Genomic DNA, 18,412 nt, shown 5'->3' with positions numbered 1-18,412 from the left:
GCGCAGAAGTCGGTTTTCGGCTCTCAAAAGAAATTTCAATCGTTGTACTGTTGGTATTTGGCTCTGCTGACTAATGAGTTTGCCGACCACTGACCTAGAGTGACCTTCCTGGGCTCTTTCATTGGGGATTTCCAACGACCAGGATCTGTCGGTTTTTCTGTGGGGTTGGTTGTTTTCCCCAGGGAGGAATTATCCACTCTCGTGCTTAGAAACTTTCAGGGGCTTCTCACTACACTTAAAACTTTTTAGCAAGGCCTGCAACATCCGGCATTTGCTGGTTTCACTACTGCAATCCTCTGTAACTCTCTCATCCATCCATTGTGCTTTGGCCACATTCATCTTCATTCAGTTCCTTCAATGGACCAAGTTCTGGCCTGCCTCAAGGTCTTTGCATTGTAGGGAAATGGCTCCACCTGGCAACCCTACACATCTTCGCACAGCCCACTTAGGCAAGGCTGGAACCCCAGCTGAATCTGCTAGTAAGTCTTGGCAGAACACCTGTGAGAGGGCCTCGTGAGAGCTGCTGCACGGCCATTTCCCCTTCACTTCCCGTGGACCAGGAAAGTTGCTGTGAGACGTTTCTCAAGCCTCCGGGTTCTCAAAGGGTCTGAGGCTTTAAGGAAAAGCCTCTGTCCTCACCCCACTGAGGACATAGTTGCAAACTGTAATGCTGCTTAGCTGCCACGGGACCTTGGCTTCTCCGCAACAGGAAGTGCTAACATCTGTGCAGCTCTCATCTGGCCCATCTGATTCCATGTCGCCCCACACCTGGGCCAACAGGAGCTGGCACTTTGGATTACTCTTCCCTCTTCGGTGTCTATGTAAGTGATAAACTGTCTGAATCTAAAAGGGGATCCTTGTCTCTTTTCTGGCCAGATCGATCAGTTGTGCCTTAGCTGTGTTGACATGTATGTGCTGTTCCCTCTTGAGTGCTCTCCTCCCACCCCACCCAACCTTTTCCACGTCTCACTGCTTTAGATCTTACCTTAACCGTCATCTCCTCATAGAGGCCTCACTGACCAGCTGGTCCAAAATAGACCCCTGGTGGCTGACTCTGTTGGTTGCAATTCCAACATCCATTCTTTCCATCCTGTTCCTTGCTAACAAAACACCATTTTGATTTGTTATGGTTTAGGCAGTCATGTGGTTTAGGAGAAGCCAGGTCCCTCCCCAATCCCAAAGGTTGACTCTTGATGTGTTCAGTTCCAACAAGGCAATGTCCTTCTTTTGCCAATGGTCAGAAATGGAAAGATGATGACACTCTGCTCAACAACACATAAGGGGATGTCTGGTGGGTGTTTCTGGGAAACTTTACCTAGCTCTGATAAGGGGACCCAAAATGTAACATGCCCTTTTCCTGCCTTCTGGCCTTTGGTGAATGTGGTGGGAGAACATTAAGCCTGGACCTTCTGCAGTCATCTTGTGACCTTTAGGGGACCATTATGAGGACAAAAGTCAATACCTGAAGATGGCAGAGTTAAAGATGGAAAGACTCTGCATCATGGATGGCCTTGTTGAGCCACTAAATTAACCAAAACCCCAAAACTGCCCTACCCTGGGATTTATTATCCTATATGATAAAAGGCTAATATGCAAATCGACTAAACAGCAAAACGACCGGTGGCTGTGACACGCACTGACCACCAGGGGGAAGCCACCCAATGCAGGAGCTGCCCCCTGGTGGTCAGTACGCTCCCACAGGGGGAACGCCGCTCAGCCAGAAGCCCTGAGCCAGGCTCACGGCTGGTGAATGCAGCAGCAGTGGCAGGAGCCTCTCCCACCTCCACGGCAGCGCTAAGGATGTCTGACTGCCTAAGCTGTCAGTTGGACATCCCCCAAAGGCTCCTGGACTACAAGAGGGCGCAGGCCAGGCTGAGGGACCCCCCTCCCGTGTGCACGAATTTCGTGCTCCGGGCCTCTAGTTTGATGTAATTTCTTATTACTTAAGCCATTTGAGTTTGTTACTTGCAGTCAAAACCACCCTTACTGGTCCAGTGAGAGTGGTTCAGTGGTTGAGCATTGACCCATGAACCAGGAGATCATGGTTCCATTCCCGGTCAGAGCACATACTTGGGTTTCGAGCTTGATCCCCAGTAGGGGGCATGCAGGAGGCAGCCAATTGATGATGTTTCTACCTCTCTATCCCTCTCCCTTCCTCTCTCTGAAATCAATAAAAAATTAAAAACAAAAAACAAAAAGTCCCTTATGACTCACACATATACCCAATAATCTAAAAAGTAATATCTGAGACATGATAAGGCTCCAATATATGTGTGTTAAATAAAGGAAGAAAAAGAGATGTCTTTCTATAATGGTTTGCTTTAGTTCCCACCCTACCCATGTTGGCATTGAGGTAGGAATAGAATCAACCTTTGTTTGCATATTACTTACAGATTACCCATTCCCACAGCTGGGGAAAGTACAGGCTACAGTATTACCTATCTGCCATTTATCAGCTGTGTGACTGTAAGCTATTTGCTTGACTTTTCTGAATCTTCATTTGTTCATTTCCAAAATGGTGATATGAAAATAAGGTTAAGTAAGATTATGTATTTATGAAGCAACTGGCCCACAGTGTTCAAGATATATTTGTTCTTATACTTAATCTTCACACCTGTGACTGGGGAAATGGGCTGACGGAGAAAATGCTCTATGTAGCAATGGACTGGACTCATTCCTAAGGCTGCTGCAACAATACTGCTCTACCCCTAATCTTTGCCTCATGACAATTCAATTATCCCCAAATTCCCTCATCATTATTCTTATTCATTTCCCCATCTCTCGACTTACAACTAGCATAGGTCCACACAATGTCCTCATGTCACATGAGCTTTCCCATTGTCATTGCTTCCCAGGACACAATGTGAGGAAAGTTTAACGAATATAAGGCTTAAACCTAGAAGACCTGTGTTCCAGTCCAGTCTAGCTCTAACTAGATGAGTGACCATGAATAAGCCATTTAGCCTCTGAACCTCAACACCCTTAACTGTAAAATAGGGACAATGGATTGTAATGATGCTCAAGTAGGATACTCTAAAATGATAAAACATTATACAAAAATTAGTTTTTCAGCATTCCTGCTAGTGAGATTAGAATAGAAGCAAACAATACTAAGGCCATTCTTGTGGGATTCCAGAACAGCCTGTTATTTTCTGGCCTAACCAACTAATTTCACTCCCTTCATTATTCATTCATTCTACAAATACTTGTTGCGTGTCCACTGTGTGTCAAGCAGTGTTCTATGTTCTGAGAATAGAATTAAACTTTCAGCTATTATAGTTTGCATTCTAGTAGTGAGAGGAAAAAATGCAGTTGGTTAGGGCAAACTCCTATCACCTGAAGAATGCTGCCTTTGATATCTCTGATTATTTGACTGTGCCAAATGGGGACAAAGAAGGGGACAGAGAGAAGAGGAGAGAAATACCGGAAAAAGAAGTTGAAAGAATCTAATCCTACTAGAATCCAGAAATGTACCAGGTTTCATAAAAATTTAGTGCCCATACACCACTTAGTTAGTATCCCAGCTAAGAATGCCAAACCTGAATCTAATCATGAGGAACCATCAGACAAACGCCAAATGAACAACATCCTTCTTCTTTTTCTTTTTAATGTAATAAAAGACAGGATGACTGAGGAAGTTTTTTTGCATTAAAGGAGACTAGAGAGACATGAGAAATGAATGCAGTACCTAATTTTAGATTGTATCCTGTGTGTGTGGGAGGGTTACTATAATGTTCATCATGGGTCAATGGACAAAAATAGAATACAGAAGGTAGGGGGAGAGAGAGGGGGGGAGGAGAGAGAGAGAGAGAGAGAGAGAGAGAGAGAGAGGAGAGAGAGAGAGAGAGAGAGAGAGAGAGAGAGAGAGAGAGAGAGAGAGAAGAGGAGAGGAGAGAGAGAGAGAGAGAGAGAGAGAGAGAGAGAAACATCTATCAGTTGCCTCCTGTATGTGCCCTGACCAGGGATGGAGCCTGCAGCCTGGGTATGTGCCAACTGGGGACCTTTTCGTGCACCAGATGACGCTCAACCAACTGAGCCACATCCCTCAGGGCCTAAGGTTCTTTATGGTTCTGGTAATCAATGTTCCAGGACTCTTAGGACGTTTCCAGGCAGGGCTGTGGAATGAAGATCACCTCTTGTTTTCCTTCAAGGTCTCTCACCCCAACAGTTATTTCACCACAAGTTTCCCCAAGGTGCCCACCCATGCTTCCATCAGCTGTATATTTTCCCAGCCCAGCCCTGCCACTAGCTGCAGACCTAGCTACTTTTTACAAGGCCCATCATCTACCAGGAGGTCCTAGCATCAAAAGGCACGTGCATTCATCCCCCAAGAAACTACAGCCCCCGAAAGGCTTTGCGGCAGCCTCTCGGCGTTTAACACGAAAGAGAAAAGGCTTTTCAGCGTGGGTCAGCCGTTGCATGGCTTTTTGGGAATTGTAGTTCATCTGCTGAGAGCCCAGAAACCAAGACAAGGCGGAAAGCCACCCTTCCCAGAATGCACAGCGCTATTCCCGGCCAATCGGAGGCGCGGATCTTGGAAGGAGGGCGGGGAAGAGGAGGAGCTGCCTGGCGCGTGCGCAGTATGTGTGGCTGGGGAAGCCTTGTGGAGGTCAGAGTAGAAGCAGGTGAGAATGGAGGGGTACGGCTGTGGTCCGCTTCTGGGCAGCTCTGCAGTCCCTCTCTGCACCCCCGTTTGCACTTTGGGAGAACGGCGTGTATGCGTGGGCTCGCCTCGCGGGAAGGGGGTACGGGGTGAGCCCAGGATGAGCCTGGAGTTGCGTAGAGTAAGGGAGGCGTGTATGGGGGCAGGGTGAAGAATAATCCAGAAGCAGTAAGAAATGGACAGGCTGAGTGGTCAGGGCTGGGCGTCCTGGCATTGGGAGAGGAATATTTAAATGCCCGAGGAGCGATCAGGGTAGTCTCGGGAGCTTTGGCCTGGAAGGAAAGAGGGAGGGTTTGAGACTGAAGTGGATGGCGACCGTGGGGCGGAGCGTTGAGAAGTTCAGTGCTGGGAGCGGCTTCTGTTAGGTCCGGCGTGCTCCCGCCACCGGCTCAGCCCCACCGGCTCAGCCCCACCTGCCCGCTTATTCTTTGTTATGTTGGTTCCAGGATGTCATCCAGCTCTTGCTTCCGTAACAGGTCATTCTTAATAGCTGCTGTTGAAAAGCCGTGTGGTGAGGAGTTGAGCTGTGCCTTCTAGAATTCGACCTGTAGGTCCTGATCCTGGTTCTGCCACTTAAGAGCTGTGTGATCCTGGGCTCCTCGTGTAACCTCACGGCGTGCCTCAGTTTCCTCATCTGTAATAATCTACTTCATAGGGGTTGGTGTGAGGGTTAAGTAAATTGCCACCAGAAGATCTTCCGATACAAAGGTTAGCGATCGCTCTTTTTGCTGTGGGAATCACTATGTAGCACATTCTTTAGTTCCCGGAAAGAGGACCTGACCCTGGGCCAGTCTGCCTAGGACCAGCCCATACTGTGTGGGTTCTTGACTTTGTGCAGAAAGAAATATCCCAGCATGAGTCCAGGTGACTATGAGGGAACATTGATTAAAGCTGGGGACAGTAGAACGAGAAAGGGCTTAGCTTAGAAGAAGCAACAGGAGAGCCTAGACTGGGCTGCCCTAGCTCTCTGGGAAGTCAGGGAAAAGGGGGTCTGGGATCAGGTACAGGGGTTAGCCTGGGATGAGGGGCTGCTGCCCATTGCTCCCCTGGTTGCAAGCCTTGTGGGGTCCTCTAGGGTTCAGAAGATGCATGCCTGTGGGGGGAGAAGAGCAGAAAGGGAATGGTGGGGGCTGCTCCCCAGAAGGAGAGCATGTGCTGGGTCCTTTGTCTTGAGGCTTTTATTTCTCTCTCGCAGGCAAGTATCTTAGGGCAGTGGTCGGCAAACTCATTAGTCATCAGAGCCAAATATCAACAGTACAACAATTGAAATTTCTTTTGAGAGCCAAATTTTTTAAACTGAAACTATATAAGTAGGTACATTGTTATTAACTTAATTAAGGTACGTGGCATTTTGTGGAAGAGCCACACTCAACGGGCCAAAGAGCCGCATGTGGCTCGCGAGCCGCAGTTTGCCAACCACTGTCTTAGGGGAAGTATCAGGGGAGGGTTTTAACAGAATATTCATCCGTTTTCTCGGTGTGCTCCTTCAGGATCGTGGTGGTCACTGATTGGTCAGTTCCAGGGCGGGGGTCCTTAGTCATTGCAGCTGGCCCTGGTATCGCCCACCTGGTTTTGCTGCTTTTCTGGGTCTGGAGCTGAAATACAACTGAGGCCTCGATGTTATTTCTAGGGAGGTGGCCTTCTGTATCTTGCAAATTGCTCTGTCAATTTGTTTAGCTATCTACCTCAGTTTCCCTATTTCACTTGTCCTGGCTTACAGGCCTGTCTCACTTTGAGTTATTTTCCTAAACCAAAATTGCACAGAACCAGCCACGCAGCCTCTCTCGGGGTCTGTTTGTCCGGAAGATGGGAGGGTGGTTTAGTGTGGTGCCAGGTTCCCTGTGGGCACCGAGCACATGCCTTAGTCCCATGTGTTAACCAAGTGCTCCAGACCCCTCTTCTTAAGCAGGGGAGTTGATGCGTCCGTTTTCCAGGAATGGGGAGTCCATCGCCAGCTTGAGAAGTGAATATTGTGTGGCAGAGAGCGCGCTCTCTCTGAGGATTTGGGGAGCAAGTCGTTTTACTTGTTTTGTGTTTACCCTCTTAGGTGTGAGCGGGGCCAGCAGAAGGAGACATGGCTGCCAAGCTGTTTGAATCCATTGGCAAGTTTGGCCTGGCCTTGGCCGTTGCGGGAGGCGTGGTGAACTCGGCCTTGTACAACGGTGAGGCTCCTTGGCTGGAGGGTTTCTGTTGGTCGGCACAGCCCACGGGACACCCCAGGTGGCAGCGCTGCCGAATGTGAATGTGTGGGTGACCGAGCTGGCTCACCTCCTGCCGGCCCACACCATATGGTTATGTTGTGGTCAGAGCCCCTGTCCTTTAGCCAGAGGTTCTCCCGGAGCCTTTCTTCCCAGGGAGCCTCCCCGTCTGCTTGCCGGTTGGATGTTTCCAGCTGCGCTTGTTCATGTGAAGCAGTGCTGCACCCCCAGATGCTGCAGCGGACGGCCAGGATGTCGCCGTCTCGCTGAAACGGAGAGCTCATTTGTTCTCTCCTGCCCGCGGGAAGACGCAGCAGGAGCTGTCGGCCCGCCGTGACCTTGTGCTGAGCAGGAGCTCGGCTGCAGCTGGGTCACTGCAGAGATGACGCCTTTGAGATGCGCGGCCCAGCCTTGAACAGGGCGGCGGGGGGTGAGCTGGCTGTTCTTCCACTTCGCTGGCGGACCTGAGGCACAAACAGCTTCCTCGCTGGTCCAGCAGTGGGATTGAACGAGGCCGGTGGTAGGCAAACTCATTAGTCAACAGAGCCAAACATCAACAGTACAACGATTGAAATTTCTTTTGAGAGCCAAGTTTTTTAAACTTAAACTTCTTCCAACGCCACTTCTTAAAAATATATATTTTATTGATCTTTTACAGAGAGGAAGAGAGAGGGATAGAGAGTTAGAAACATCGATGAGAGAGAAACATCGATCAGCTGCCTCCTGCACACCCCCCACTGGGGATGTGCCCGCAACTAAGGTACATGCCCTTGACCGGAATCGAACCTGGAACCCTTCAGTTCGCAGGCCAATGCTCTATCCACTGAGCCAAACCGGTTTTGGCCCAACGCCACTTCTTCAAAATGGACTCGCCCAGGCCGTGGCATTTTGTGGAAGAGCCACACTCAAGGGGCCAAAGAGCCGCATGTGGCTCGCGAGCCGCAGTTTGCCGACCACAGAACTAGGACCCCCTCCAACTGTGATTTCTCTGACCTTCACTGTTGGCAGGCAGCAGGAGATGGACTCACCTCGTGTGTGACGTAGGTGATGTCCGACAAGAGGAGGGTTCATTTCAGAGTGGAGACATTTGGACCAGCGATAATGACCATAAAGCAGCAGCTCAGGAAAGCCTGCTTGGCTTACATGGCACAGCTTTACCCTCTGATCGTTTTGGTTTGTTGTTTGTTGTTTGGTCAGAGTCCGTGTTTTATGAATCCTCACCTGAGGATATTTTCTTCATTGATCTTTAGAGAGAGTGGAAGGGGGAGAGAGAGAGAGAGAGAGACACATCGATTGGTTGCCTCCTGCACGTGTCCTGGGGCACTGGGGCTTGATCCTGCAACTGAAGTAGGTGCCCTTGACCAGAATTGAACCCGCAACCGTTCAGTCTGTGGGCCGATGCTCTAACCACTGAGCGACCAGCTAGGGCCACTCTGATCTTTTTGGCCATTCATCCCTGAATAATTAGACAGTGATCACCATCACCAGTTTCTCAACAAGACAGCTCTACAACCCCTCAAAACCTTAGAAAAGAAGAAGCTTTTGGAAAGAAAGAGGGACACCTGGATTTTGGGGTTCTCATAGTGGGGGTGCTGCTTCTGGGAACACGAGGTAAATTGGAACCAGGATGAACTGTGATAACAGTGAAGACTTGGGGGAGTTTTAGACGTTTGGGAGGTGATTTCTGGAAATGTGTTGATGGGAGTTTGGGGATGGGGTGGTTAATCAGAAAATCAGCAGCCAATTGTTTCAAGGAGAAAGGATGCTGAGGACCCATTAGCCAGGTCCTTGGGGAGACACATGGGACAGGGAGTGATTGCTTAGATTTGTAGCTGTTAGAAGCCCCTGGAGACCAGAAGTGCGGGAAGGTGGAGCAGGAGAGGGGAGACTTAAGACATGAACAGAAAGCACCAAGACCCTTGCCAGGGCGTGACTCTTTCGGTGAACGGGTGAGAGGAATTTCCTGACCCGTCGTCATCCTCCCTCCTAGTGGATGCTGGGCACAGAGCTGTCATCTTCGACCGGTTCCGTGGCGTGCAGGACATCGTGGTGGGGGAGGGGACTCACTTCCTCATCCCCTGGGTACAGAAACCGATCATCTTCGACTGCCGCTCGCGACCCCGTAACGTGCCAGTCATCACAGGTAGCAAAGGTGAGTCTCGCCTGTGGGTTCGGGAGAGGGTGGAAGGGGTACTGTGGATCCAGAAGAGGTTGAACTTCACATAAGAATTCCTAGCATCTTTTCCCTGGAGCGTGTACCTGATTCACAGCAAGAAATACATACTTAGGGCACACACAGACAACTGCACACATTTAAAGAAACACAAAGATCTGTTTCAGGAGTGGCATTGTGATCCAATTTGAGAGAAATCGGAGGGTGCCCTTGCTCCCTCCGTTGACCCTTCCCGTTGGCTCTTGTTCCCCAGAATCCCGGTATAAACCCATCTGGCGGCTCTGTTTGCCCTCGCAGCCGGCTCACCCTTGGCCTGACGTTCCGAGGCCTCTGTGTGCGGCGGTGCTGGCCTCCCGTGTTCCCTCTCAGGCGGAGGCCCACGTCCCTGGGAGCTGTCTCCTGGTGTCCGACACGCCATGGGCTCTGCAGTCGGAGCCTAAAACGGATTGCCACCCCTGTTCTCCCCCATCCTGTTCATAGAGGTGCGCAGGCAGTATGTGGAGTAGCAGGTGCCAGCTCAGCAGCCACGCTTCCACACAGCGGGAGGAGAGAGAGGGGCACGTGGGTGTTGGGGTCACACTCGATGCCTTCCTCAGCTGATGTGTGCTTGCTATGACTGTGCCTGGCTTTGCTGGGTAGGGGCTGGGGCTAGTTCAAAGATGACTAAAGCAGGGCCTTCGTTCTGTAGCTAGGGAGACAGAGATGTGAACAGACAGGTATAGTGCAGTGAGTACCGGAGCCAAGGTTAGGCGGTGTGCCGGGAGCAGAGAGGAGAGCGGCTGGCCCCACCAGTGGTTGGCCAGGCTCCTGCGAGGAGCTTCCATCCGAACTGGGATTTAGAGTGAGCGGCGTGTCGGGCAGAGGACGGAGGGTAAACCGGTAGGGCATCGTCTGTCCCTAGCTCCTGGCCAGGGAGAGGAAGGAGCCTCCGGTGAGGGCTTGGCTTGCCTATTACCACAGAGAAAATCAGAGGTCGGTGGGGTTCAAGGAGACGCATAGAACTTGAACTTAAAAGCCTAGGTCTCAACTTCCCACCTCTTGGGGATTTCTTCCTCGGCTGTTTTGCAGTAATTCTAAGGATTCTTCGTGTACCTAGCTTCGAAACTGTTGGTAGAGACTTCCAGAGACCAGGGGCTTGTGTTCTGCATGTCCCCCTTCTCTCGCCTGGTTCGACTGTCTCAGGGGTGCCTGGTCCGTATTCTTGTTGACTGCAAGCCGGCTGGGACCGTGCGTCAGCTCTGCGCAGGCCCGGCTGGGCAGGGGCAGGTGTGTTTCCCTCCCTGGCCCTTTGCCTGGGGAAGGAGAGGTGGGCTGCAGATGATTCTGGCCTCTTACCTCTGTTGCGTTTGACCGCGCGTTAGTATGTCTTCTCTGTCCGTTTCCTTCAGCGTGCCTGGAAGTCAGATGAAATCATCCCTGTTCTTAGAGAACTAAGTTGAGGTTGGCTAAAGCTTAGCGAAGTCGGATAATCAGTAACCAGCAGAGGGGGACTGCGGCCCAGGCCTGTGGACTATTGGTTCGGTCCAAAGTGGACTATTTCTGCCGAGCCCCCGGTCACCCCTCCAAACCTGCTCCTGGCCTGGGTCACGTGCACCAGGCCTCGGACAGGCCTCGCCCTAGAATTCTTAGCATTGCCCTGCTTTCTGACACATTCCGTGTGCCGCACACCCCATAGCACCTGTTGCTTATATCCGGGGGCATTCAGGACACACAGACGCCTTTAAGAGGCTCCTCACTGGTGCTCTGCTGGGTTCTCTACCAAGAAACCCAGCCACCTTTGCGCCATGCCCCCTAGGATTAGCAACTCTCCTGATAATTTGTAGCACGTTGGGGGTAGGAGGCCCTCTAGAAGGCCACTGTGAGTTTCATTTTTTAAGTCCAGCATTTTCCCCCTCCCTGCCCGAAGATTTACAGAATGTCAACATCACCCTGCGTATCCTCTTCCGCCCGGTCGCTAGCCAGCTCCCCCGCATCTTCACCAGCATCGGAGAGGACTATGACGAGCGCGTGCTGCCGTCCATCACCACAGAGATCCTCAAGTCGGTGGTGGTGAGTGGACCGGGCCTGAGCCCCGGGCGAAGAGTGTGGCCCCCAAGAGATCACGGAGGGGCAGGAAGCGCTTGGCAGTGGGGGGGTTGGGATGTGGCTGGTAGTTTTCTGGTTCCTTTTCCGCTCCCTCATCATCCTGACCGGCTGCTGTGCCCTCCCCGGGAACCAGGCTCGCTTTGACGCTGGAGAACTCATCACCCAGAGAGAGCTGGTGTCCAGGCAGGTGAGCGACGACCTGACGGAGCGAGCCGCGACCTTCGGGCTCATCCTGGATGACGTGTCCTTGGTAAGATCCTTGCGGAGCCTGCAGGGAGGGGCCCGGTGCGTGCTGGGGTGCCTGGCTCCATTTCTGGGGAGACGCTGTTAGGTCCTGCCTTCCACGTTCCTAGACGTGAGACTTGAAAGCATGGGAACTTCTTGCCGTGTGAGGTCCTCTCCTTGGGCTTGTTTTCAGCGACGGTTCTTCCCTCACCCCGGCCACACACGTTTCTTTTGACTTCTGGTGCTGCCCATGGGGGTAACCTAACCACGAGCTTTTTCACCACCCCAAACTGTGACTGGCTGTGCGAGCTCCCCAGGAAGTGGTGCCTTGTTGACCGTGGACACAGGAGGAAACTGCCTGGTGAGACCAGAGAACACTCGGATCGTCTTTCTCCCTAGCGCGGACCTCCCAGCCTGACGCGTGGGAATTTCCCAGCACACCTAGGGTCTGAAGCTCAGTGACGTGAGCTCTGGGAACCCCCAGTGAAAGGTGATAGAGTGTAAACGAAGGGTTCTGCTCCCCAAAGCCGGGTATGGGTGTGAGGGACGTCTCCGAGGCCTGAGACTGCATATCTGTGTATTTATATACGCCAAACGCCGTAAGTCAGACGGAAAGCAATACAGGCAGAAAGCAATACAGGCGGGATAGCATTTCAGATGGAGGAGGGTCATGTTTCTAGATTCGTGGGAAAAACCATTTGGAGTGATTTGTTCAGGTAGTGAGGTAGTGTTTCCTGTTCGGTTCTCCTGTGCATCGCTAGGCAAAAGCAACATTTCCCCCTCAGCATCTGTGCAGCTGTTTAAACATCACACTCCAACACCGGGTGCTTGCTGGCTGCAGGGCCTGGCTCCGCCCGGCCCCACCTTGCATCCATTGCCCGCCCTGGAAGGGCCCGTGGGCTCCCTCTACTGGCAAGATTCCAAGCTGCAGCCATTTGGCTCCTCTGACTAGTAATTCCTCAGGCTCTCCCACTTACCGTTAACCTGGACGCCTCGGCTGTGAGAAAATGCTCAGTAAAAACCCAAGGAGAAGCTTGGCCTTTTGTTAAACTTTAACCACATGCTCCATTCTGGGGAAATGTGGGCTGACCACAAGAAACCATATCTAAGAGGTGTGAGAAGAAAATTAGATTTCATGGGGAATTGGCTGCCCTCAGCTGGCCCTTTCAGAAAGAAAATTTATTCCTTAATTGCACATTTCATTTCTCATCTCTCAGGATTGCGTTTTCCTCCCCAAACGTTGACCAAGAGTCCAGAAACGGAGCAGGCAAAGTAGAACAGCTGCAGCGTAAGAGTCAGGAGTGCTAACAGTTCTGGAAGGCAGTGAGACTAGGATGGACTCTCCAGGAGGAAAGTTGAGTTACTTCTGCTTTAAAAAAAAAAAAAAAAAAAGCAGAGGTTGGGAGAGTGGAGGAGGAAATAAAACCAGTAGAATTTGATAGCAAAACCAATGCTACTTTTCCCTTGATTTCTTCCTTTTTCATAAAAAAGTTGATAAATAAGTCATTTCTAGCCTCGTCACTAGGCAGTCTGAGATCTGTTCCCTCTGTTTGCACCATCAGTAGAGACAGTCACTTCAGCCAAGTCTCGGTTATTTATGTTCTTAGGGAATATCTGGATAATCCGAACGTTAAACCTTCTTCCTAAGCAATGGCTTTAGCTGCCTTCCCTCTCTTTTAAACCCTTCCCCAGAGCGCTCACACAGGGAACACCCTGATGTGCGTTCCACGGTCTCCCATCCTCTTCCTGTTCGGTGGTGGAGGTGCTGTGAGACGGAAGGGGGCTGGTTAGCCCATAAGCGCGGAGCAGCAGGCCCTCGGATCCCTGAGAACCAGCCGCATCCTCCCTCTCGGGCTCCACCTGGCCTCCCCGGGGGCTTCAAAGGGCCTTCGAAGGGCACTGGTCATGGTGGGGGTCCTGGGGCCCACAGGTCTCCTTCTCTAGGGAGGTGGTCCGTTGAGTAGATCCCGTCCGTGCCTGTGGGCCGTTTTCCACTGGAGAGGGCCGCACTGAGGGTGGCAGCGTGATGTACGGGAGCAGTGGGCAGCCGAGGGTTCGGGGTGTGACGTAGCTTGGACGCAGCGATGGAGGGGGAAGGGGGATCTGGCTCGCGAAGCCTCCAGCTGCTAGAGCCATTCCCGGCCTTTCCCTCCGGCGGCCGCAGGGCCTCGCAGCCACGCTGTCTGAGCAATTACACCGCCTCATCTGGCGCTCCCTCCCTCCCTCTAGACGCATCTGACCTTCGGGAAGGAGTTCACAGAAGCAGTAGAAGCCAAACAGGTGGCCCAGCAGGAAGCGGAAAGGGCCAGATTTGTGGTGGAAAAGGTGAGCGTTCGGCCAGATGGCAGGAGCCTCTCCCCCTTTCTCCTGCGCTCGGCCTCCCCGTTTGCTGGGTGGCCTGGAAATTCATCACCTGTCATCTCTCCTTCCGGGACCACGGGAAGGGATGGAAGGGACCGAGCTCCCGCAATTGGTTCCAGAGTCTTTGGGGGCTCGTCAGGGATAAGTCAAGTTATGCTCCCCAGTCACCGAAGGGCCATTTTTTCCTCCACTTCCCTAAGATCAAAAACACTTTCTACAAATAAAAAGGTTTTTCTCCTGGAATATTTTCAGCTTCGCTGAGAGGTCATTTTTAACCATAGTTACACAGTGAAAGCTGACAGCGAAAAGGATCAAATGTTGCACCAGATGCTCTATCGTCACCGGGTTTGTTTAAACGCTAAGTCCATCCAGATGTGTCAGAGTGTGATGGGACACAGTGTATTTGCATAACAGCCCGGTCTTCCTGGTCTCTGCAAAGGTGTATTTATTTCTTCCCACCACTCGTTCTCTGGCATTGGCATTCTAAACCAGCGATCTCCGAGCAGCGGACCGCAGAGTCTAAAACACGCAATGCCTGGCTGTTTAGTCGGGGCCCTGACCCCTTTTCCCTTAGATTGTCAAATAAGAAAATGATGACAGCCAACACAATAGCCATCTGGTGTGAATGAATCAAAATTATACTTTCTTTTTTTTCTTTTTTTTTGTCAGATCACCAAAAAATACGTTTTTAGGTGTGCCATAGAATTTGAGTGGTTAGTTTATGTGTGTCATGAGATGAAAAAGGTTGAAAATTGTTCTAATCCAACACCCCTTAGGCCTGGAAATGAGGGAGAAGAGGGACATATGGGTGGCAAGCATTTAATTTCAGAGAATGTAAACTCTGTGAGCAGGAACTTTTTTTTTACTTATATAAACAGCCTATCTCCAGAGTCTTAGACATGTGCCTGGAGATACTAGGTGCTCCGTAAACATTTGTTGAGTGAGTAGTCACAGAGCCTAGCAGTTTCCAAATTGTGTTCATTTTATTGGTCGTGCATTGCAAATAGCAGTCCTATTGATAGGAGTATGGCGGGCCTAGGAGACCTCATCCTGGGTGCCTGGGTTCCTGGCAGCTCAAAGGAGCGCCACACGCCTGCTTCTCCAGCTTAGTGACGCTGGTTTTGGAGAAAGCCACTTTGGCCTGGGACTGGAGGGAAAGAGGAGCCTGCGCATTGATTCTAACGTTCTCTCCTGTTTCCTGGGCCTGGGATGCTCCGGCTCAGAGTAGCGTGGCCGGACTAGATTGCTATTAATAATGAAGACTTTGGAAAAAGACAGTTGTTCATGCAGCCGACAGTGTATCCCTAAAGTGATGAGAAGTAGGTGGTCCAGGACAGGAGAGGATTGGGTGGCTCACAGTGCTTGTTGACTCCATCCGGAGGAGGAGGCGGCAAATACCCAGAGTTCCTTGGGGAATCAGTGAGGGTGCCCAACCCGGGCCTTCAAGGCTATGGCCTGCCCTCCAGCGCCCTGAGGTGTGACCTTGGTCTCTCCCCTCCTCCCTGTCTCAGGCCGAGCAGCAGAAGAAGGCAGCCATCATCTCTGCGGAGGGCGACTCCAAAGCTGCCGAGCTGATCGCAAACTCGCTCGCTACTGCGGGCGACGGCCTGATAGAGCTGCGCAAGCTGGAAGCCGCGGAGGACATCGCCTACCAGCTCTCCCGCTCTCGGAACATCACCTACCTGCCGGCCGGGCAGTCCGTGCTCCTGCAGCTTCCCCAGTGAGGCCTGCCCTGCCCGCACCTGCTCGGCCCCGTGGGCCCCAGCCCCGAGGATTCTTAACATCGCCTTCCTTCTGCCCCTGCCCCAGAATCACTGTGAGATTTCATGATTGGCTTAACGTGAAGGAAATAAAAGTAAAATCACTTCAGATCTCTAATTACTCTTATCAGACGAAACTCTTTTGTTCTCATTCGCACCCACTTGCTTCATCCACCTCCCTCCCCACCGTTGCCAAGTGCCCGTGCAGACGAGCGTGACTCCTGTCTTGGGGCTGCGGGAGCTCCAGCCGTGGCAGCGGCAGTTGGCAGAAGGAAGGCGGGGTCGTGTGCGCGATGGGCTGGGGAAGCGCAGTGGGCAGCCCGAGTAAGCCGGTAGCCTGCAGCCCTACGTTGACCAGGGTTTGAAGACGCCACACGGCTGAACCCAGCACAAGGCCTCCGTTTTCCAGCCGTTCCTGCGCAGACCCAGCTGAAGAGGTGCCGGGCGGGTCAGAGAGGAAGCGGTCTGTCTCTTACCATCAGGCTGATTCTCTCTCACTCAGGCCAGCGGAAGCAGGTGTGCGCACGGCGTGGATGGAAGGATCCGCCCTGTGCAGGTGGGTGGGCTGGATGCGCTGCCCCTGGGGCTGCTGCAGCTGAGAGGGACTCGGCTCGGGGGAGAGGAGGCCTGGACCGAGCTGTGAGTCCCGTGGAAGACTTCCTCTCCACCCCCACCGTGGGTCTCACATGCCGGCGGGATTCCATCTGAAGGATTGCATCCTGCCGGGCAGGGCTGGGCGTGCCTGCCAGGGACGTGCGTGCTGCGCTCCTGGCTCTGCTCCGAGACCGCCCTCGTCCAGGGCTCGGTGCCTGCGCTCTGAAGGAACGGCCTCGGGGAGAAAGCCCATGTGTGTAAACTGCTGTCAATAAATGACATTCAGGCCTCGCAGCTCCGTCTCCTGGGATTGTTTTTCTGTTGGTGGGAGCCATGCCGTCTGAACAGAGTGTTCCCGCAGTTTTTGTGTGCACATGTTGGGACGGCCAGCTGGGACAGAATCGCCAGCAAGGCAGAAAATGCTGGCGTTTCAGAAAACGCGGCTGCCTTCTACATCCATCCCCAACCGGAAGGGAATCTCTGGTGTTAGGTGAGGTGTGGCATGAGATGGGCTCTGAGGCACCAGTGAGTACAGGGTCATTGACCCTCCTCTGAGGCGTCGGTGCCGCTGTTAACAGGGAGTTGGGGGTCTGCCCGGCAACTGTCAGCGTCAGTCCCCTGACGGGACCTAAAACGCATGAGTGTGACAGCCCTCCGTCTCTGCCTTGGTTTTTATGTACGTGAGGTGGCCTCGGGCGCTCTGCTGAGGTGAGGTTGCTTGTTCTGCTTTGCTTTGATGTAGAAATGACATTTGAGAGGGCCACGTTTTTGCATCTGGGGTGGTGGGGAGGGAAAGAGCTACGACTGAGAGACAAGCCCTGCCGATCCCGTTAGGAATAAAGCGGAAGCGAGGACGTGCAGTGGGCGCGTGCTCTGACTGCTCTAACCTCTGCTCGCAGGTTAACCCCAGGTCCTGCACCTGGCCAAGGCGAGGGGTCTCTGACCTCCATTCTGCATTTCCTCTCCCAAGGGATAGGGCCAGCTGTCCGCTGAGCAAGGCGGAGACCATGCACAGAGGGAGTTCTCGGGGCGGAGTTCTCCCATCCTCGCACCCCGCTCCCCGCCCTGGGCCTCTCAGCAGGGATTGAAACCCTTCCCAGGCACCCCCCCCCCCCATGACAAGTGTGCTCTGGGCTGCTGACCCTCGGCTGAACCGCAAACCTCCCACCCAAGCTGCATTCTGCTGATACTCCCACCAGCCTCCCATGTAGCCCGTCTCCCTGCCACCTCCCCGGCATCGTTTATCTCAGGATCTTCCTTCTTACTTTGTGTTTTTTGCTGTAAGAACAGCGAGGCCTGGGAATGATGAGGTGCCTGGACTCAACGCATTCAAGACTGGAGCAGAAAGAGCGTAATTCCTAAAGCGGATCCCGGCCGACTTCCATTCTGCAGCCGTTCTTCTTTCTTTCCTGCCGTTTATGGCTTTGGACACTCTTGGCTGGAGGGAGGGGGTGCAGGAGGCTCCCCTCTTCCCTGTGACCGTTGTCAAAGAGCAGTTGTGTTTCTTGCATTTGGCGGGCGATTGGGTTTCATGCTGCAGGTGTCCGCAGGGGAGCCCTCCGCAGCTCCTGGGCTCCTGCTGCCTCTGGTTGGCCTCCTGGCAGTCAGGCCGGCTCCTGCCGGTTTTGCTGTTAGTCTCCTTGCCATGGGTGGTGCCAGCGGCGGCCCCGGGGGCCTCATTCTGCTTTGACTTCCTAAGTAGTAATTCTTTTCACAAATGTTCGAGGGCACTTAACTGGCTGCTCAGCCCCAGAGTCCCCCAACGGCCTCTGGGTTTCTCCAGAAGCTGCCACAATGAGCCTTTATCAGCTGGGGATCCTCTGGGCCGGGGATCAGAATCCCTGTCCTGCCCTGGCCAGGGAAGGGGCGGGCAGGGAGGGTCTTCCCCTCTCCTTTGGTCAGGCTGAATGGTTCCCTTGTTCAGGCACCACCGGGTTGCTTCCTAAGCAGGCAGTGGACCCTGGACAGGGAGGGAAGAGAAAACCCTCAGAGGGTTGCCCTTTTTCTTCTCGTTTTACACACATTCTCCCCGTGTGGACCAATGGTGGGGGAGGGGGGGGGGTTTGTATCGTGGTCACTGCCAAGTGGCTTGATCCGAAAGACAGGGAGAGACAAGGAGATATGAGTCAAATCCCAACGTAGCAAATACAGTTCTAATAGGACATTCCAGCAATCTGCAGGGATGTGCAGATGGGACCTCCCTTGACCTTTGCCCTCCGCCAGTAATTGTGGGTAAGGCAGCCCGCCCCGATTGAAAGGGGCCTGGGTGAGAGGTTGCTGGAGGCCTCCCGTTCATCCTGCTCCGAACTTCATTTTCTAAAGCAGATCGTGGTCCCTCCCTCTGCAGGGTCTC

The 18,412-nt window shown here is 52.8% G+C and overlaps 1 protein-coding gene across 1 annotated transcript; it reads left to right on the top strand.

Moving 5' to 3' along the window:
- Nucleotides 1-4,577: 4,577 nt before the first annotated feature.
- PHB1 (prohibitin 1) lies at nucleotides 4,578-15,583 on the top strand. Its single transcript, XM_079797334.1, has 7 exons — nucleotides 4,578-4,625; nucleotides 6,711-6,825; nucleotides 8,852-9,013; nucleotides 10,941-11,083; nucleotides 11,253-11,369; nucleotides 13,574-13,669; nucleotides 15,217-15,583. The coding sequence occupies exons 2-7, from the start codon at nucleotides 6,738-6,740 to the stop codon at nucleotides 15,427-15,429; spliced, it is 819 nt and encodes a 272-aa protein (XP_079653460.1). The 5' UTR covers nucleotides 4,578-4,625; nucleotides 6,711-6,737; the 3' UTR covers nucleotides 15,430-15,583.
- The last annotated feature ends 2,829 nt before the right edge of the window (nucleotides 15,584-18,412 follow it).

Source organism: Cnephaeus nilssonii, assembly GCF_951640355.1.
Source record: "Cnephaeus nilssonii genome assembly, chromosome: 19".
In the NCBI taxonomy this organism is placed as follows: Eukaryota; Metazoa; Chordata; class Mammalia; order Chiroptera; family Vespertilionidae; genus Cnephaeus; species Cnephaeus nilssonii.
Note: the sequence above shows the minus strand (reverse complement) of the source record. Positions and strands in the feature narration are given on the sequence as shown.

What these genes read in the sequence shown, in the direction of transcription:
- PHB1 (XM_079797334.1), top strand. Translation starts at nt 6,738, where the DNA reads ATGGCTGCCAAGCTGTTTGAATCCATTGGCAAGTTTGGCCTGGCCTTG. An exon ending in GAACTCGGCCTTGTACAACG is followed by an intron (nt 6,826 to 8,851) that starts GTGAGGCTCCTT and finishes CCTCCCTCCTAG; the next exon opens with TGGATGCTGGGCACAGAGCT. An exon ending in AGTCATCACAGGTAGCAAAG is followed by an intron (nt 9,014 to 10,940) that starts GTGAGTCTCGCC and finishes CCCTGCCCGAAG; the next exon opens with ATTTACAGAATGTCAACATC.